The sequence below is a fragment of the Curcuma longa genome, chromosome 21, assembly GCF_044706935.1.
Source record: "Curcuma longa cultivar G26 ecotype Majalengka, Jawa Barat chromosome 21, ITB_CL_G26_1.1, whole genome shotgun sequence".
NCBI classification, from domain to species: domain Eukaryota; kingdom Viridiplantae; phylum Streptophyta; class Magnoliopsida; order Zingiberales; family Zingiberaceae; genus Curcuma; species Curcuma longa.
Window position 1 is genome coordinate 13566241 of NC_133881.1, and position 20039 is coordinate 13586279.

Here is a 20039-nt window from a genome sequence, read left to right on the forward strand (position 1 = left end):
TGAAAAATCTCAGAAGATTCGGCCATATTCGCTACCCTAAATGATCAGTTACAGAAAGATAAAGCAGAATGTGTTTACATCATAGATCTAAACGTCGACAACATAAAAAAACAAATAAAAAACTATTTAGAGAGGAAAAAAGGATACCAGATCCCAAATTTTTTTCCCATCGATTACAAAGAGGAAAACAAAGTCTAGAGATAAAGGAGAATGAACGCACCAAGATCATCGATGAGTAATGGACAGCGGCGATTGGGGCAGAGTGATAGGGGAAGCTGACGGCGGTTGAAGAGAAATGAAGTGAATGGATGAGAGGGAAGAGGCCTGGAGTGTTGCGTATTAATACTGTAGGACTAGGGCAGCAGCACTGAATATTTAAAAAAACGACAATTTATTAAATATTAAAAAATTCGCTTACTTATAAACAGCTTAAACTTCCCTCGGCCAAAACACGGTGAAAATCAAATCAAAGCAAAAAAAAAATCTTAATCATTTCATCAAACAATTTTATCAACAATTTTTAATAACCTAAAAATTTTAAATCAATATCAAAGTAACATTATTACACTGACCTCTTAATCCATATATATTTTTGAAAATTTTAATTCTTTAAAGTGATTAATGACTTTTAATTGTTTTAAAGAGTTTACATTTTCTTTAATTTACTTGTACTTTTGTTAATCCGCCTATATATATTACAGATTTAGAGGTCTTTAAAATCATCAATTATTTTATGTAAAAGTGTTTAATGATTCTTAACAAAAATAATAATAGCTTTATGAATTTGTAGTTTGTATATGTTTTTTTTTAAAAATAAACCTTTTAGAGCACCTTGAATCCATTTATACAATTTTTAAGGAAAGAATAAAAAATGCATCTCTTATTATTAATTTTTGTCAAAAAAAGTACTATAGTTTTAATAAATATCAAATTAACATATTATAGCAGCCTTATTCATAACTATTACAACATATAACTTTATTCAAAACTACTACATATATAATATTTTTATTCAAAATTATTAAACATAAATAAATTAATCAAAATCATCTATAACAATAACTTTTATATATTATAGCAAATTTGAACAAGCTTGTTAAATGTTGTAATAATTTTGAACAAAGTCAATAATAGATTGAATAATTTTTAAAGAATATTTAGATATAATAATATTCTCTATATACTAATATTTTAAATTGTAACAGATACAATAAAAAATATTAATATTGGTAGAATAAACGTATTTTTGAATAATAAAAAATTAAAAAATAAAGGCACCTTTTTTATGATGTTAAAAAAATGATACTTTTTATTTTTTTAATTTAGAGCAATATTTAAAGTTATCAATATTTTTTACCTAAAAGTTTTATTATTAATAGTCTTAAAGAACTTCAAAATCGAAAAAAGAAAAACATGGATGAATTTAGAGAATCATCTAAATGTATTTTTTTTAAAAAAGTCATTAATAATATTAAGGAATTCGTTTATTTAAAAAAATCGAAATACTTAAGAATGAGAACAATGAAAACTATAAATTTAATTATATTTGTTTATTAATTTGTTAAAATAATCCAGACAACCTAAAAAATCAAGGACTCACCAATCACGTTCAATCCTCCCCGGCCTACCGAGTGGGTACCACAGCACGGTGACCAAACTCTCCTATGGTTTCAACGCCGGTATGCGAACGTTCCAGAGATGATCCTGTCCATCCATACAATGATATCGCCCTTTGGACCGTCCAGATCCGTTGCCCATCTGTATTCTCGGCTTCTCTCTCTCTCTCGATTCTTCTAGAGAACGAGAAGTAGTTGCTCCGCTTCAACTAGATAACGCCCAGCCTGATCCGTTCTCTTCTCGTCGGAGAAAGAGTTGGTGTTTCGAACGCGCGGAAAGTTTTGAGCCATGGCCGATGCTTCCTCCAGGATCACCGTTCTCGTCACTGGCGCCGCTGGTCGCACAGGTTCTGGCCCATCGGGCATTCCCTTCCTTTTCCGGCTCCCTTCGCTTTTCGATCACTTCTTTTTGTTTCCACGTATTTTTGCTTGATTTTAAATATGAGAAGTTAAACTTCACTTTTTGTTCTGGGGATGTTTGGATATGGCAAAAATACAAAAGCGATGCAACCACTTTATCTGATAGTTTTCTGATGGGATTTGGAAAATCCCTAATTTTGGAAGAATTTGTAGCTATTGCCCATCGCAGTTAAAAAGTTTGGTAAAGATAGGATGATTGAATACATCACTATAAATCTGCTTCGTATTATTAAAAAACTGAGAAAAGAGAATGTGGTAGTAGAAATTGATGCTGAATGAACAATTACGTATGTGAAAATGCATAAAGTTTTTTTTTCCGAAAAAGGTGTAAATCAACAACTGAATATTAAATTGGAAGTTAAAAAAAATTAATTCATTACGAAAGTGTTCTCTTACAACTGTGGATTCTACTTTTATTTAGTGATTTGGAAATTTGACTTATCTGATCCTATATGAGAAATATAGAAGGATGTTACTTACAAAAAGAAAAATTCTTAGAAAGGTCATTGAACTTTTACAAGCACTAAGATTCCGTGAGATTTAAGCCAGAAATCTAATTCAGGGAGCAGCAATAATTTTGAGTTATACTCATGCTTATCACAGAACACAGAAGCAACAAGAACACTAAATGCTTGTGTGCGCGTGTGTGTGCACGCGCACGAGCATGCATGCGCAATCAATTGAGTTTCACCATGTTTGTACTTTTTTATTTCAGGGCAAATTGTTTTTAAAAAATTGAAAGAGAGGTCAGATCAGTTTATTGCAAGAGGACTTGTACGTACCGAGGAGAGTAAAGAAAAGATTGGAGGAGCTGATGACATTTTTGTGGCAGACATAAGGGATGATAAGGCTATTGTTCCTGCTGTGCAAGGCATAGATGCACTGATAATTCTCACAAGCGCGGTGCCAAAAATGAAGCCAGGATTTGATCCAAGCAAAGGGGGAAGGCCTGAGTTCTATTTTGAAGATGGGTTATATCCTGAACAGGTCATATTTCTATGGTCAATCTCTTCCTGCAAATTTTCCTGTCATCTTTTCTTTAATCTAACCTAGAATTTTCCCATGATTTAGGTTGATTGGATTGGTCAAAAGAATCAAATTGATGCAGGTAATTCCAATTCTGTAAAAAAAAAATCATCTAAACAATCATGTAACAGAGCTATTTTTGCAGCCAAAGACGTAGGTGTAAAGCATATTGTTTTGGTTGGTTCAATGGGTGGAACAAACCCAAATCATCCATTAAATAGTCTTGGGAATGGTAACATATTGGTAATTATCCTCTTGACTATTATTTTTGTTTTTCTGTGTCACTTGTATATATATATTTTTTGTGATGACTAATTCCAATTAGTATTCCAAATACATTTAGAATTGTAAGTGAGCATTTCATAAGCAGTATATGACAAATAGCTTTTCTTTCCTTGCGATATCGATCAAACATTCCTGCCCTATTTTATATAATAAAAGTTTCCTGATGGTTATTTCAGGACTAGATAAGTACATGGTTAGCAGGTACTTGAATAGCCTCAGTTATAATGCTTGAGTTATTGGGTATCAAACTAGGAGTTGAGATTGCTTTGGACCAGGTCTTTATTGGCAGAAACAAAATTAAAGCTAGCAACATACTGCATTTCGAACTGTTCGTCTCTTGTCCAGTTGATTGAAGACAACTCGTGAAATTATCAAACTGTTAAGAAGGAAAAAATCTCTATTTTATGTCTTCAGATGAGCAATTAATTGTGTAATTATGCTGATTAGCTTGGCTGAGATTGATAACCTGATAAAGAAACTTTACATACACTTCAAAACTGTCCCCAATAAAATTAGAGCCAATACATAAATATAGCACAATTTTTAAACTTTTTCTCAAATGTAGCACAACTTTTCATTTTTCTTTAATCTAGCATCATTTAGGTTTCATAGTAAAATCTAGCATCCACTGTTAATTCAATGCCAAATCAGCATTTTAATTAAAACTGGATGGAGTAATGGTGGATGCTAAATTTTAAAGGTTGTGTTAAATTTGAAATAAAAAATGTTAAAGGTTATGTTGTATTTATGTATTAACTATTAAAATTAGGTTTAGATTGAGTATTTGAGGTGTGGTGAACCCATGTTCAACCTCTAAATCAGCTTGAGTGGTAGGTGGTTTGGTTGCTCTCAACTTAAAACCTATCACAAATTCTTTGAGATGGTAAAATTCTTTGTTTAGATTGCCTTCAGATTAATGTGCGTAAGTAATTTGTGGAGACTAGGTTTTGGCTTGGGTATTCAACTGGTTGCTTAGTAAGAATTATCAGGGTGTTTTTTTAAAAGTGTGTGTGAGTAAATGAGAACTATTGATGGCTATTGAAAAAAAAACTTATGTCCTGTTACAGCTAGTTTCTCTTCTGCTCTGCTGCAGGTCTGGAAACGAAAGGCGGAACAGTACTTAGCTGAATCTGGTGTACCTTACACGATTATAAGGTATGGCTTATCAATCTGTGTCTATGCCAACTTGAATACTGGTCAATATCTTGTTTTTATGTAGATACTCCAAGTTGCTTCATAAGAAATCCTCTTGCAATGAACTTTTTGCTTTTGGCTTGCTTGTCTGCCATAGCTTACGGTAACCCCTATCTATCTGATATGTGTCATTGAGAAGAAAAGGAAAAAAAAACGTCTTCATAGAACCCACAATGCAGTAGATTAAAATCTCATTCCATCTGTTTGATAGCCACAAGCATTTCTTTCATCCCTGTATTGAGCTAGATGAACTTATGTCGATGTGTAATAAGAGAGATTGAATTATTTGTTGTTCTTCTTGTTCCTCATCCCGCTTTCTCTGTGCCTTTTTCTCTCTATCCAGCTAGATGAACTTTGACAGTGTAGCAAGAAAAGAATGGACTATCGGTTCTTCCTGTTTCTCATTTTTTTCTCTCTCCCCCTCCCATGGAGACAATGCCTCACTCACTTAATCTTATGCAAACGAAGGGGGGGGGGGGGGGGGGGGGGGGGGGGGGGGGGAATCAATCAACGATCTCAATTCTTTTTAGCCTCAATTTAAATCTCAAATCCAAATAAACCAAACCAGGTCAACTAATTAAGCATCAACTTCTTGTGCAATACAGATTGTCTGGTTTTGATAGATATTTGTCTTTTGTTCAATCCAAATTGAACCATAGGTATTCAATTATTTATAAGCCATTTCAGGCTAATATCGAAATTGGTACTGAAATCAAATTAATAAACGTTGTTCTACGTCACACATGTGAAGTCCAAGCATACAAAGGTTCTTTTTCTCGCAGAGAGACCAATTTGGAAGTTGGGAAAAGATTAGTCGCTGGGCCCTGATGATTCCTTCAATTTCTAGTTTTACCAAGGATGTGTTGAAGGTTGATTTGATGTTCATATTTCAAGATTATCAAGTTGGTTCAATGGGATTAGAAAAATGAACCATTTAACTCTATTTTCCAAATCAGTGCTAGAGAATAATCATCCATTAATGGCTAATATCCTTGATTCCCTTCATATGAGAACCATATCAAAAGTTTTGGCCAACATAATGATGCTTGATCAGCAATAAATATTTACCATATGAAGATGTTGGCTCTTTTAACGATGGGGGAACTCCTGCCATTCTGTATGCTATATACCCTTCTGCTGCCTTGCTAACATTTCCTTGTCGAGGCAACAAAGATTGATGCAGGATGATATAAGTGATGGATGAAGTAAGAAGGTTACTGGTCGAGCAGAAGCATAAATAGTAAACTAAGGGAATGAACCTCTCAAAGGCTTAACAGGAGGCTTAATCAACTCCCAGAAGCGTAAGCGAATGGTGTAATGTCATTCTATGCTATTCATGCTAAGTTTCATGGAATAGACTTCATTCCAATCTGTTGGGATGACAAACTACATAATTGGAAGGTCGAAATGGTTCAGACCCTATTCCAAATTGCAATTTTCCTCTAAATAAACCATTCCTGGAGATTGTACTCGTGCTTGATTTGCAAGGTCCAATACAATCAAATCACGTCGTTTCTCTAGAAAATATTTCTCAAAGAGAAATGCTTGATAGGTCATCAAAACATTGCAGTTCCTTCTCTTCACATAGATTAAGAGAGAAGAGTATCTTCAACCTGAATCGTGTGTTGATTGACAAATGAATTCTTGTTGATGGATCAGGCCTGGAGGCTTGCTCGATAAAGATGGTTCACAGCGAGAGTTGGTGGTGGGAAAGGATGATGAACTTCTGCAGACTGAAACCAAATCTATACCCAGAGCTGATGTTGCAGAAGTCTGCATTCAGGTACTGCTGCTGCTTTTATTTTATAACCATACAAATTGTCTTGCTTCCCTGTGGCCGATAGTTTACTGGGTTATCTACCAAACAAATCCATGAATTGCTTCATTTAGTTTTTATTGGAATGAGTTGGAATTTTTTCAAGCACCATGTAAAACTCATCCATTTATCTTTATCCTTTAAAAGATGACATGATGCTCCTGTAATATTAGCTATTTTCTATCACCCTATAAATAAAAATAGGAGGTATTAGCGTTGTTCACAATAATATTTAAAAATCTTTAATTTGGAAGAAAAAATTCATATACACGTGTTTGCTGAATTGATTTAATGCCACATGGATTCAATATTTTAATTGCTGACCGATTTAATTGTAACAGTTGCTAACTCTTAAAAAAATATGGACGTTGTGTTTGATCTAAAAGAATAAAAGATCATAATAATTAATGAGTGCTTTATTCACTTTAACAGGCTCTGCTATATGAAGAGACAAAGTTCAAGGCTTTTGATCTGGCATCGAAGCCTGAGGGTGCTGGTACTGCAACAAAGGATTTCAAGTCATTGTTCTCCCAAATCACTGCTCGGTTCTGACTTCTGAGCACGTGAGTACAATTAAATTAGAAGAACTTACCAACGAGGGAATAAATTATGAAGTTAAATTGTGTTTTATAATGAAAAAATATATTTTGAGATGCGCTGCAGCTTTAGCTTTCACATGATTCTTGTGATGACTAAATTATAATACAGTTCGCCCAGTTGAAATTACTAGCAGTTTTTGTGCAAATATTCTTGATTTTTCTTTTGCTTTGATATATATTTTTTTATACCAAATTTTTATGGATTTAAATTTTTTATTATATTCTTCAAAAATATATATCTATCAAAAAAAAAAATCTTTGATGTCTCAACAAAAAAAACATACACTGTTCGAATGCAGTCAAATAAGTGGAATTTATAACCTACCTGGAGTGTACTTGACAATATTCCAACTCTTCTACAAAAAGATGGAATCCGCCACTTTAGCGGTCTCATATGGTCGGTCTCACGATCATCTGTGAGGAGGTAAATCGAAAAATTACAGTTGGTCACGACGTATGAGGGTATTGCCTGACTTTGTAACCAACTCTTCTGCAAAAGGTGAAATTCGTCACCCTAACGGTCCCACACGATCGGTCCCACGATCATTTGTGAGGAGGTAAATCGAGAAACTGTATTCCAATTCAATGTATGGGTCGTGTTCATAATTTTTGTGCTATTTTTATTTTTAAAAAATAAAATTTGGAAAATTAAAGAAAACATTTATCATCAATCGTTTAACTCTATTAACCTATAAATAAATTTAAAAGTTGAAAAAAAATAATATTATTAAATAAAAAAAGGTTCGATTCAGTTTCACATGGCATACTTTATCCATGAAGACCTATATAATTATTGGATTTCTACCAATGAGCAAAAAAAAATACAACTTGAGTAATGAATTAATAAGTAGAATAAAAATTCTTGAAAAAAAAAAGTATCTCTTCCTCTAGATATACTAGAAAAAAAGACTAGATTATGTAATGATGAGAATAAACAAGAATACTTGCCATATGATCCTCTTTTGAATGGCGCATATCAAAAAAATAAACAAATTCTATTCACATACAACCATGAATCATTTAATTACTTTGAAAGAAAATTCCACATATCAAAATAAATTGAACTTTAAATTAATCGATTGATTTGGTCCGTTGGGAATTATGGATTTCCTCTGAGATGAGTGGGCTCCACGGCCAGCGTACCTATTGCGAGCAGGTCATGGGTCGCCTATATTTTTGCCCCAAATCGAAATCCGAAGTCTCGTCTCATTGTTAGGGTTTGCTCCGACCGAGAGGACGCTGCCTCGATACCTTCTTCTCTCCGGCTTGCACCCGTCGCCGATCCGGGAGATACTGCTACTTCCTCTGTTTTCTCTGATTGACTTCCTCGCCTTTCTTTTCTCCTTCAGGTTCGGGTTTTGTCCTTGATCCGGAAATGCCCTGCCTTTGCTTCTTTTTTTTTTCTGCTTGATCGTGTTGAAGATCTTGTTTTTTAATCTCTATTGTTGTTGTTGTTTTGGTTACTCTTTATCGAAAATGATGCTTTAGATGTTTTATATATATTCGCGTTCATATTACGCCGATGCTATTGATGCAATTTGTATGCCTTAAAAAGTTTGAGTTTTTATGATGTTTTCCATTCATTTGTCATGTAGTTACCTTACACGGCTTGATGCCGTAGGTTAGAAATAAGTATTTGTATGATTTTTAAGTTTTTTTTCCGTTAATATCGTAGTTAGTTAGGTGGTATTTGCTAGTTAGCATCTTCTATCAGGTCAAGGGAACTTAGTTGATATTGAAAAATTGAGACCTGATCTGCTGACTTCACTGGTGTATGACAATAGAGTATAGAAGTTATGTTAAAAAAAAAAGATGATTCCGGAGTACTGGCTGTCATGCCTCTTCAATCATCCTCCTTATCATTAATTGTTATATTCTGATAGAGCCAACATACTTCTTGTTGCATTTGATGAATTCTTCTTGTGAGAAACTTATGCAGTGCTCTTCTGTATTCGTAAATACTCATGTGACTAAAAACTTCCAGGAACGTCCTTCTGGTATAATTGCCTATCAAACACAAAATATCTTCTTCCAAGAAAGATTGCTGTGAACATGATTTGTTCCTTCTTTTATGATAATTTGAACTAATTTTTTATGTATCGATTCTGTTGATATTGTAATCTATTGTAGTCCTTATTGACTTCCAATAAGGAATGATGGGTTGTGGCTGCTATTTTTCAGATTTCTAATGAGGAGGTACAGTCCACCTTACTATAGTCCACCCAGGAGGGGTTATGGTGGTAGAGGAAGAAGTCCACCCAGGAGAGGGTATGGTGGTGGGTATGGCGGGAAGGAACAGGGATCTGGTAGCCTTTTGGTTCGAAATATTCCTCTAAATTGTCGGTAATGTTTCTCTTACATATGTAAGATTTCTTGTTTGAATTATTGGATGAATAGAGAGATAAAGGATATGAGAATGAATGTCCAATTAAAACAGTACATTTACTCATGAATCTTTTATTTTTCCCTACAGACCTGAGGACGTTCGAGTTCCATTTGAAAGATTTGGTCCTGTTCGAGATGTTTATATTCCAAAGGATTACTATTCTGGGTAAGTTTACTTGGGTTATACACATGTTTTTTTAAATCTTTTTGCATGTGCTTGTTTAATTTTTTACAAGAATAATAGGTTATCTGATTTTTAGAATATTCAGTTCTTGGGTTTTAGAGTTTCATTTATTCTAAATGCTTGGGATCTTTTAAAGATCTTAGACTAAAGCAAACTATCACAGTTAGGCTAGTTAACCCACGATTGACTTCTCAGGCTCATCACGTGCTTAGTTTATTTCTGTATTATGTCTTTTAGAAAACATTCTCCGTATGAAAAAAAAAAGATATTTCTGCATCATTTGCTACTACACTATTCCTTTTTTTATTTCCAATATGTGTTCATTCTTTAAATGATTCTCAGGGATATATTGATTTGAAGTTAATAGAAGCCATGCATTTGTTGAAGAACACTCTTTATCATTGCATAATATATTCTTTTTGTGAGGACTAGTGTTTTGTTCAAATCAAGAAGTTCCTGTTTGAAGAGAATTTAGTCCCTCGTGAAGTTTAGTTTGGTAAAGCAAAGTTAGGAAGATCAACTTTTTGAAGGGGGTTTGACAAGAAGATAATTGGAGGATTATATTCTAAAGTGCTCCATAGTGTACATTCGATTGAAGAGTATGGCATGCAAATTATGAAGTGATTGTAGAAGATATTTGAAGACATTAGAGCTTGACTGGTAACTCATTTTTCTGACACTCGAACACCATTTTGCTGGAGTGTTATTTATCATTGTCTGTGATCCTTCAACAAGTGTACAAGACATGTTAAGTGATTGCTCCATTACGGTAAACTTAGAAACACGGAGATCTTTTCACCTTTTCCTACTGCCATGAATAAATTACTTTTTTCTGTTCTGATAACTAATTATTATGTTACAGAGAGCCCCGTGGATTTGCATTCATAGAGTTTGTTGATCCTTGTGATGCTTCAGAGGCACAATATCACATGAATCGGCAAGTGTTTGGTGGTAGGGAGATTACTGTGGTTGTTGCAGCTGAGTCAAGGAAAAGGCCAGAAGATATGCGTAAAAGAGCTAAACCCAGGTATTTTGATAACCATTATGTTTTATTGATTTGTTATTCTACTTTTTTTTTTAAAAAAATCTTGATAATGGCATAGCTTGCTAATAATGTACTTACTATTTTTTTCTTCTTTCTAGAGGGCCATCCGGTTATGATCACCGCCGCCCTTCTCATTATGACGGTTTGTCATTGCAATCTTTATGAAATGAATTTTCCATATACCTTCTTTAAGTTATAATTCTGACATGTTTCTGTAATTTCATACTTGTTTATTTCTAATTACCTATTTTTTCATTGGCAATTTTGCTAGAATGTAAGTTTTCTTCAAATTTCCTGTAGGTAAAGCTATTGTTTTACTTTTGTTAAAATTTAATTATCTCTTTACATTTTTCCTTTTATTTTAATTGCTTCTTGGTTCAAGTGTTTAGACATACTTTGTGTATTATTAAACTCTATTATTTACATTTTCAATGATTTTTTTTATTGCAAAGTGAAAATTATGTGAAATTAATAAGAATAGCTAGTCTTTATATATCTTCAAAGTCTGAAAACACCATTGATATTCTAAGTTTTGTCCATCAGCATCGTTTTAATTAGAAGATTAACATGAATAGAAATGACTAATGAGTTCACTGGAGAGGTTATGCATCTTGGGTGGCTTCTTGATTCATTCTACCATTATGCAAATACTTTCTTGTGCAATTTCTGTTTTTTGACTGATCAAAAATCAATACAATCAATACATAATCTTAAATTATAATTATTTAAAAAAAATGTTTTGTTAAACTGTGGGATCTAAGGATCATGCACTCAGATGTTATGGTCTGCTGCTATGGACTCATGCTTGCTTCTTAGTTAGGAATTTGATACAATCTTGTACCTAATTTTCTTAAAGTTTTTTATTTAGTTAGTTTTAATTATTTTCTCAAAAAACACCATTCTTAGCAGTGACTAGACAATTTTCTAACAATCCTTTTAGAGTACCACCTTAGGTGAATATAACTTCTCTTGTCCTGAGTTGAATATAATTATGGATTATTGTCCGTTGTCGTGGTATATAATTTACTTGTTTCCTATTGACATAATATTGATGTCTAAAAATGTGCATCTGTTTTTGAAACTTCTTTATGTTAGCCTCAGTTGGACTTAATTGTGATTTTTATCAGATGATCTAGGTGATCTTCTCTTTCTATTTTTTCCTTAGTCATGTTTTGTTGAGCAACATGCACCTATCTTTTTGAGAAAAAAAATGTATTCTTATGCTAAAGCTTTTATTAATGATACTTTGGTTTTACAGGACGCTCTCGTTCAAGGTCTCGCTCACTCTCTCCCCGTTATTCTTCAAGGGCCCGACATCACTCACGGTAAGCTTAGGTGTTGTATTTATGTAAGTTTTTCACTCGGGAGTTCTGGAGAATTTTCTTTATGAATTCTTATTTGAATCTTCTTCCTTTTTTTTTGTTTATTCACTAGATCCTACTCTCCTGCACCAAAATCCCGCCGTGACAATTACTATTCTCCAAAGAGAAGACAGCGCAGTTATACAAGATCCCCTAGAGACCATTCCAGGGAACACATTCAGGATGAAGACCACCGAATCAATTCTCCAAGCTACATTGATGCCGACAGAAATGGAGATGCTAATGGTTACGAAGAGTAAGTTAAACATTCCATCATACACAACTTTATTACAATTTTTATTTGTTCTTATGGCTTCTTGTGTTTTGAATTTTCATGATTCTTAGTGAATTTTATATTGCATGATAATTGGAGATGAATCTCTTGGATCTATAAGAGTAGTAGTTTATGTATTCACAGGATTGTTGGCCTTTTTCTTTTCTGCAAAATGGTCACAAAATGCTCAAGATCTCTAATGATTCACCAAACTGGATTCACCTTTTACCCAAATGTTTTTATTCTCGATCATTCCTTACTGCAACTTTCCTCTTTACAATTTTGCAACAATTAAATTATGCCTGGCACAATTTCCCGTTCATGTGCAGGAAGTCTCATGATGCTGAGGGATCAAGATCCCATCGGAGGTCGCCAAGGCATCCTTCAGTTTCGCCTCCTGGATCAAAGTCAAGATCTGCTGATTCAAGTCCTAGGCGAGACAGCAAGTGAATGCCACAACTTTTATTCATTTCAGATTCAAGTAGCATCTTGTACCGTTCATGGCCGCCAGAAACTGGATGACACTTTGCTAGATTTGAAGTCTTTTGTGGTTTGGCTACTGTGAGATATTTGACATGGATTGTGATGTTAATTAGAAACACTAACAATTTGGCTTCATTAAAAACTTATCCATCATGTTTGAGTTAAATTTCATTGCATCATCATCAAACTTGTAACTGTTGGTAACTTATTGATTTAGTTTTTAGTGGGTTGAAGGTTTAATTGTTGTTGTTGTTTGAAATGCCAAGATCAAATTGAAATTTTAAAGCTGATAAACATAATTAGATTGTTGACCAGGCAATCTGATAAATAATTTTTAAAAAATAGAACAAATTATTTTATGGCAGATGAACTGGAAATATTATTAATTGTTAAACAGAAATATTATAGTAGTTTTGAAAAATTAAAATATAAAATATGAAAATGAAGATTTTTTTCTTATTTAGAAAAAATAATTTTAAAATACTTTATATCCATTTATTTATTTTTAGGTGGAAAAGTGTTCTATTTCACGTCTCCCTATTGCTCTCCTTCCCCTTCATCTCTCCACCTCGTCGATGGCGGGAGCGAATCAGGCCAGCCTCCTGCTGCAAAAGCAGCTCCGCGGTAACGATCTGAATCTTCCTCCGATCGCTCCGTGGCTCCTGTTTGTCGCGTTTCCTGGTTTCCGATGGGGTTTCGTTGCGGCTTACGCTCTTCTTTTTCTCTTTTTCTGATTAGATCTCGCGAAGAACCCGGTGGACGGCTTCTCCGCCGGCCTGGTCGACGACGGCAACGTCTTGGAGTGGAACGTCACGATCATCGGGCCGCCGGACACACTATAGTGAGTGATCGCTTCAAGGGTTGAGGACTTGTGGTTTATCGGTTGATGGATTCCTTGCGCTTCAGTCAATATTGGCCCTTTTTCTTCTTGATCGAACGATATATCCAGCTTCTTAATTAGTTAATTGGATGGTTCATATTAAGAATAACATGAATTGTCGTTTATTGGTTGATGGATGAATTCTGCTTTGGTCAAAATTGTTCATTTTCTTCTTGATTGGGATCCTGGGATTTCATCTCTCAAACTAGTTAGGATATACAGTACAATATATCCTTTGCTTTATTTCTTGTTATCTTTCAGTTTAGTCATATTGTCAAGTTTCTTGATTGAATTTGACAAGATCTTCATCTTGATTTTCTCGAAAGAAATTAATTTCCTGCCGTCGGCTCTTTTGGTGAATGATAAATTGAAGAATTCAACAGATTCATACAATAATTAGTGTTAATTACAGATATCACTGGTGATTTGGCTAATTGAATATGGATCATAGTGGGCAAATTGATGGGGAAATCTTGCATGAGGGTCATGCTGGCCATTACAGCAGAATTTGATCCCAGTCGCACAATAACGTGCAGCTGCAATTGATCCCACAACATTGGACAGCAAAAGGTGGCCCTCCCTTATGGGTTATTTGCATGAAGGGTTGCTACATTTAAATATTTTTTCTCAAATTAAATATGGATACAACCAGAGTAGGTGAACAACATCCAAGTAGTAATTTTAATAGTAGTTTAATCTTCTTATTCAATTCTAAAGGCCTACTGATTAAGGGTAATCATATATGACTCCATCAAATGTTGCATTTCATTATAATACAAGGGGCACACCAGATTGCTCTTCCTTCAACCTTTAAACTTGAAATTTTATCTGTTTTCTCTCGAATATTTGCAGTGATGGTGGCTATTTCAATGCAATTATGAGCTTTCCATCCAACTATCCTAACAGTCCTCCTACAGTTCGATTTACATCAGAGATGTGGCATCCTAACGGTGAAAATATATTTTTCATTTATTAAAATCATATTCCCTTTTGTTATTGTTGGATGATTGGTATCAAGAAAAGCATCTGTATTATGCAGTTTATCCTGATGGCCTTGTTTGCATTTCTATTCTTCATCCTCCTGGTGATGACCCAAATGGCTATGAGCTTGCAAGTGAACGTTGGTCACCTGTGCACACGGTACTATCTGTTGTGACTTGTAATTTTTCTATTACATTGTGTTTTTGGAATGTTATTATTATTATTTTCATTTTCTAACCCCGAATAGTTGAGAATTGTCGTTGATCTTATTTTCATTGTTGTAATTGATGTAAAAAAAATTATTGTTGAGATTCTTGTGTTTAAAAATAAATATGACATTGAACTCTGAAATGTCAAATATAAGCAATATGACCGGAAAGTGTTTTTTTAATACAGTGCATAGTAGGTCTTCCAACGTTCATATACACAAGCTGTAAATAGAAAAGCACAATGCTTGATGTTTAGCTTAGTATGTCTTCGCGCTGTCTTCTCAGTTAGTTGTTTGTAAAGTTTGGGGAAAATTGTGATATTAAATGAAAACAAGACAGCATAGCGGTAATAAAGGTTTAAGGATGCCCAAGTTCATAAACTCACTAAAACTTCATTGAAAATTCACCTTTATTTCATGGAAACCATGCTATATTTATCACTATGGAATAAGAGTGAGAAAATGAATCAGTCTGATTTTCTTGAGTAGTTTTCCATCAAAATATAAATCAGTGGTCAGTACTTCTTTCCGTCTATTATGAGTACTAGATTCACCTTTTATTTATGATATTGTTCTTTCAAGATGATTTCCATTTTGTTCATCTTAGACATGTCTACCAACTAAGCTTTTAAAAAGGATGTTGAAGTCTATTATTTTAGTGTTTTGGATGAACATAAACCAGCTCTTATCATGCCGAGTTTGTTCACGAAACAATTGGCATAACCACTTCCTATTGGATGGGTCTAGAAGTGATGTTAGTTAAGTGAAATCCCTTTCTCTCAATTAATCAGAAAATTTAGGCAAATAATTCAGCTAAAATCTTGAATGTTTTATTTAGAAAGAAGCTAGCCCATCAAAATTATGAATGACAGGTCACTGTTTGCTCTAATTTTTGTAGCCTTATCAACCATGCCTTGGGTGTCCGATGAATGTGACCTTGAACTCCATAAGGAAGCTATCGATAGTTTATTTCCATGGTGCAAATAAATCTTGATTAAGATGTAAGATGCCCCATGTGTTCATTATTGTTTGATTATATCCATAAATGTAGTCTAACAAATCCTCAGCAAACTCACATCTTACAGGATGCAAGACATGGGCAATTGAATTCATTATGGTGATATAGGATCTGACAATTGAGAATCTATAATCATCCATTTAAGCATCATCTTGAGTAATGAAAGCTTTTCTTTTGAAAAACTTCCTTCAGTTAACTTAGTTTGGTGGTATCCACTATGCAAGTGAATCTTTTGGGTATCATTAGATCATCAACTACATCCAGCTTAGGCATCTAGCATATCTTCGAACTTATAAATGGGAAACCTGATTTATGGAAAGACAGCATAGCAAGTTATGTTCAAAGAAAGACAAATCATTGCTGTTGTATTTCCTTATTGATTCAACTCTTCGCTGGGGACTTACCTTACTTTGATTTCGCAATTGGGAATAAGTTCTTGTCTAGGTGCCTGCACAACAGGAATCACTGAATCTAAGATATGTTGAATGGAACACTTAGATAAGTGTCGTTCTACTTGTTATTCATTCAAGTCTTTCCTTAGAATTTACAGTATCATTTTGTAGATTTGGTGGCTATGAAAGAGCTCCTAATGGAATAAGCTGATAGTCTGTTTGATAAATTTCTTCCCCTCTGACAATGCCAGTGACACAATACAGACATCAGTTGATCTGAAAAGTTATCATGAGGAAAATTGTCACGATTAGATATGTGGATCAAATAAATATTTTTTTTGTATTTTAAACTAATTTTGCATCGTATAAATTCGTTTTGGAAAGTTAAATTGAATTTACAGTATATTAATTTTCATAGTATTTGACTGTACTTAATTGGTTGAGTTATTGTAATAATTGATATGTGATCTTTCTTTATTATCATAATAGTGTTGATTGATGGATGTAGTTTTTCTTATGTATCTATTTATTAGTTGTGTTTTGTTGATGTTCTAAAATATCATTCTTTATTCTCAAAACAATGCAGGTTGAGAGCATAGTTTTGAGTATTATTTCTATGCTTTCAAGTCCAAATGATGAATCTCCTGCAAACATTGAAGCCGCGGTAAGTGAAGCTGATACTTTGGCTGCTATTCCAAGAGGTGTATTTTCATGCTCTATAAATGAGCTTTATATATCAAACTAGAGGTGAAATCCTTCTTTGTTATTAAATCTAGTTAATATGCAACTAGATTATTCTCTTATCCTTCCTAATTCCTCGTCCTTAAAATCTTCATCAGGAGTCCTACAAACAACATTTTGAATTTTGCTGTTATTATTCAAAGTTTAACTAGGCATGACATGAAAACAGCAGATAAAATAGTCCATTGAAATTTCCACATTATATGACCAAACATGGGTGTCCAACTTGTTAGCATACGTTCCTAAGCTAAGCTTATAATAAAACAGTCAAGTAGAGTGTTTGATAAGCTAAGAAATCATAAGTGATCATCACTTAACTGCAACTACTTGTGTTTTTAATGTATCTACGGTTGTCTTTCATTTCTAGTGATTAACATGATCATTGAAATATCTCCCTTCAATATTTGTTTGGCATTCATCAAATCAAGAATAACAGAAGAAATTGTCATTTCTCATGACAAAAGAAAGCAGTTCTTCTCTACATATTAAGTATTAACAGCCAGTCATACTAGTGTATTACCATAATTATGTAAATTGTAGTCAAATGGATGGACTTTATTTTTCTCTAACCATTGATTGCATTTGACAGTTGGGGTAGAAATTTGAAGAAAATTTTCTGGTGTTGGAATTGAATAAAGGGAGGAGCATTTATATATGCAATATTGTTCGATTCTTGCTCTTGTTTCTTTCATCACTTTGTTCCTATTAACCAATTCTATTGCGATTTGAATGGCTTTACGAAGTGAACATGTCGGTAAAATCTAGGGTGTCATTAATCGTTCAGGTAAAAAAGGGTACTACATTTTCGGGTACTACCTGAACCTATGCATGTTTTTACTTATCCCTCGCCTGGACTTGTTTAAATGTTCAATGTTGGTTGATAAATGGGCACCTAAACTCACAGATATTCGCAGGTATCCAATGTCAAAGGGTTAAATATGTAGGAACCTGCCAGTAACTATAATTTTAAACAAATGTGGACTGGACCTGAACATGATTATTAAGCATAATCGGGTACTCAAGTCAACTCAATCGGGTTAGGTACTTGCGGATACCGGATTATCAGATACCCATTGCCATCCCTAGGTAGGAAATATGATTGTGTTGTCTGAGCTAGGAAGTAGAGTTTGTATTCTTATAAATCAAAACATGATTTGATATTTACGCTGTAAATGTTGTAAATTTCATAAAGTCCTACTGTTTGTTTGGCATCAACTTGCTTGACTCACTAATAGTTTAGTTTCTCTTTTTTATATATAATATTCTCAAGTGTTTCCAACTTCAAGTTCAATTTCGGCACAAATTGCCAGAATATTTAGACTTATTATTGTAAAATTGATTCTGATACACTGCCAATTGCATCACAGAAGGACTGGAGAGAGCGAAGGGATGAATTCAAAAAGAAAGTAAGCCGTGCCGTCCGATGCTCCCAGGAACTGCTGTGATCTCTAAAGAGTTCAGTTTGAGCATCAAGACTGCAGCTGGTGCTTGATCTCCGGATATCCATGGTGTTGAGGTCGCGACCGCTTTGTTGCTTATCACTCAATGCCTCTGTACATTTTCCTATTTAGTTTGGTTTGCAATTCTTCTCATAGAGTTGTTGATCTGTTAATGTCATTCGGTGCTGGAGTCATCGGTTGTTATGGTTTACGATAGTCGATAATCTAACCATATCTATTATTTGTTGGAAGTCTCCGTCGAATTTGAATTGATTCTTCTTAGCTTGGATCTTGCAAACGTTTGTTCATATAATTATTTGGATTCAATCTAAATCTTTAGCAAGAATGCCCATATTCATCAAACTTTTATACATACAAATTCGACTCACAATTTGGACAGACATGCACCAAGTTTCACAACAAGCATTACATCTTAAGTTTGGTTGAAGAACCAAGCCTCTATATCATTGTGATATAGAGTAATGACATCCTTAATTCATCCTCATCGATCTTCCATTGCGGTTCAGAGTCCTCATCCTTCGACAAAGATGGCACTAGCGAGCATGAGATATCGCACGCCCCATCTATTCCTCTCCCGAAACCGCCTGCGGATGATTCAATCTCATCCCATATCAGATCCATGGAGTAACATTTTACTCCATCCATACCATTTTCTTCAGCTAAGATGCTACAGTAGTCTCTGTGGCTCTGAGCACCATGAATTTCCCCAATTGATTGTGGTGGAATCTTACTTATTAACGAAAGGGAATCACTAACTAGCGAGGTGCTCGATGAGGAGCCTCGTTTACCCTCCTTCGACATCTTTCTCATGTGAGCTCTCCAATAGTTCTTGATCTCATTGTCTGTTCGTCCTGGAAGTTTACGTGCAATTCTCGACCATCTGTAAGTAAATATGGTACGTAGTATCTATTTTATGTTAAGATTAAGAAAACTGTAATTAAAATTGTATTTTCGAACCTATTGCCCCAAAGGGAGTGTAGTTGAACAACAAGGAGCTTCTCTTGAGGAGTCAATCTCCCATGCTTGAGTTCGGGGTTGAGGTAGTTAACCCAACGCAAACGACAACTCTTGCCGGTTCTATTGAGGCCTAACTAAGAAAATTAAACAAGATTAAATAATGTGCCAATGCCATGAAATTAAGCTTAATTAGCTTAATTCTTGCAAACTTAATTAGCTAGTATATATACCTATATCTAGCTAGCTAGCCTCCCCAACCCTCAAACCTGATACTTTGGCTATGAGATCCCATCGTCGGTCACCCAACATTCGAACGAAACTTAGCAATTGTCGGTCTTCATGCTCGCTCCATGGACCCCTTCGCATCTCTTCTTTAACTATCACCACCATCTTTCTCCTCCTCGCGCCTTCAATCAATTGTCTTGGTTTGATTCCACAAGACCTTGTAGTACCTCAGATTTATAGGCAGCTAAAAATTTTGCATCTTTGTAGTGGAATGTAAAGGATATAGAGTTGAGTTGACATGAGTTAGATTAACTATTACCAAAAACTATTCCTGATATAAAGTGTATTATGGCAATTGTAAACTAGTGTCATGCGTTAATTAGGTAAGAGATACTTTGCTACCATATTGTTGTGCAATAAAAAATAAAATAAAATAAAACCAATCTTCTTATAAACTTAATTTGACCGCATCATGTACTGAATTGATGA

The 20039-nt window shown here is 34.3% G+C and overlaps 4 protein-coding genes across 5 annotated transcripts; 3 read left to right on the forward strand and 1 right to left on the reverse strand.

The window, feature by feature from the left end:
* Positions 1-1808: 1808 nt before the first annotated feature.
* LOC141814891 (uncharacterized protein At5g02240-like) lies at positions 1809-7086 on the forward strand. Its single transcript, XM_074702844.1, has 7 exons — positions 1809-1963; positions 2752-3023; positions 3108-3144; positions 3208-3305; positions 4441-4502; positions 6201-6324; positions 6790-7086. Exons 1-7 carry the CDS (start codon positions 1906-1908, stop codon positions 6907-6909), a joined length of 771 nt encoding a protein of 256 aa, XP_074558945.1. The 5' UTR covers positions 1809-1905; the 3' UTR covers positions 6910-7086.
* A 1060-nt stretch (positions 7087-8146) lies between these two features.
* LOC141814616 (serine/arginine-rich SC35-like splicing factor SCL30A) lies at positions 8147-12917 on the forward strand. Its single transcript, XM_074702555.1, has 8 exons — positions 8147-8305; positions 9138-9299; positions 9430-9507; positions 10388-10552; positions 10669-10712; positions 11829-11895; positions 12005-12187; positions 12535-12917. The coding sequence occupies exons 2-8, from the start codon at positions 9145-9147 to the stop codon at positions 12653-12655; spliced, it is 813 nt and encodes a 270-aa protein (XP_074558656.1). The 5' UTR covers positions 8147-8305; positions 9138-9144; the 3' UTR covers positions 12656-12917.
* A 305-nt stretch (positions 12918-13222) lies between these two features.
* On the forward strand, positions 13223-18616 carry LOC141814854 (ubiquitin-conjugating enzyme E2 7-like). 2 transcript variants are annotated; one of them, XM_074702804.1, is made up of 6 exons: positions 13223-13312; positions 13427-13529; positions 14421-14518; positions 14608-14708; positions 16754-16831; positions 18276-18616. In XM_074702804.1, exons 1-6 carry the CDS (start codon positions 13264-13266, stop codon positions 18351-18353), a joined length of 507 nt encoding a protein of 168 aa, XP_074558905.1. In that variant the 5' UTR covers positions 13223-13263; the 3' UTR covers positions 18354-18616. The 2 variants fall into 2 exon arrangements, with proteins under 2 accessions (XP_074558905.1, XP_074558906.1); XM_074702805.1 differs by lacking the exon at positions 18276-18616 and adding an exon at positions 17498-17564 and having other exon boundaries at positions 16754-16868.
* Positions 18617-18682: 66 nt separating this feature from the next.
* On the reverse strand, positions 18683-19697 carry LOC141815298 (myb-related protein MYBAS1-like). Its single transcript, XM_074703230.1, has 3 exons — positions 19592-19697; positions 19326-19455; positions 18683-19248 (listed from the first exon to the last, which is right to left on the reverse strand). The coding sequence occupies exons 1-3, from the start codon at positions 19689-19691 to the stop codon at positions 18807-18809; spliced, it is 672 nt and encodes a 223-aa protein (XP_074559331.1). The 5' UTR covers positions 19692-19697; the 3' UTR covers positions 18683-18806.
* Positions 19698-20039: the final 342 nt, after the last annotated feature.

What these genes read in the sequence shown, in the direction of transcription:
- LOC141814891 (XM_074702844.1), top strand. Translation starts at nt 1,906, where the DNA reads ATGGCCGATGCTTCCTCCAGGATCACCGTTCTCGTCACTGGCGCCGCT. An exon ending in ATGGGTTATATCCTGAACAG is followed by an intron (nt 3,024 to 3,107) that starts GTCATATTTCTA and finishes CCCATGATTTAG; the next exon opens with GTTGATTGGATTGGTCAAAA. An exon ending in GTACCTTACACGATTATAAG is followed by an intron (nt 4,503 to 6,200) that starts GTATGGCTTATC and finishes TTGATGGATCAG; the next exon opens with GCCTGGAGGCTTGCTCGATA.
- LOC141814616 (XM_074702555.1), top strand. Translation starts at nt 9,145, where the DNA reads ATGAGGAGGTACAGTCCACCTTACTATAGTCCACCCAGGAGGGGTTAT. An exon ending in CGTAAAAGAGCTAAACCCAG is followed by an intron (nt 10,553 to 10,668) that starts GTATTTTGATAA and finishes TCTTCTTTCTAG; the next exon opens with AGGGCCATCCGGTTATGATC. An exon ending in CCGCCCTTCTCATTATGACG is followed by an intron (nt 10,713 to 11,828) that starts GTTTGTCATTGC and finishes TTGGTTTTACAG; the next exon opens with GACGCTCTCGTTCAAGGTCT.
- LOC141814854 (XM_074702804.1), top strand. Translation starts at nt 13,264, where the DNA reads ATGGCGGGAGCGAATCAGGCCAGCCTCCTGCTGCAAAAGCAGCTCCGC. An exon ending in GGGCCGCCGGACACACTATA is followed by an intron (nt 13,530 to 14,420) that starts GTGAGTGATCGC and finishes GAATATTTGCAG; the next exon opens with TGATGGTGGCTATTTCAATG. An exon ending in CTGCAAACATTGAAGCCGCG is followed by an intron (nt 16,832 to 18,275) that starts GTAAGTGAAGCT and finishes ATTGCATCACAG; the next exon opens with AAGGACTGGAGAGAGCGAAG.
- LOC141815298 (XM_074703230.1), bottom strand. Translation starts at nt 19,691, where the DNA reads ATGCGAAGGGGTCCATGGAGCGAGCATGAAGACCGACAATTGCTAAGT. An exon ending in TCTCATAGCCAAAGTATCAG is followed by an intron (nt 19,456 to 19,591) that starts GTTTGAGGGTTG and finishes TTTCTTAGTTAG; the next exon opens with GCCTCAATAGAACCGGCAAG. An exon ending in CACTCCCTTTGGGGCAATAG is followed by an intron (nt 19,249 to 19,325) that starts GTTCGAAAATAC and finishes ATTTACTTACAG; the next exon opens with ATGGTCGAGAATTGCACGTA.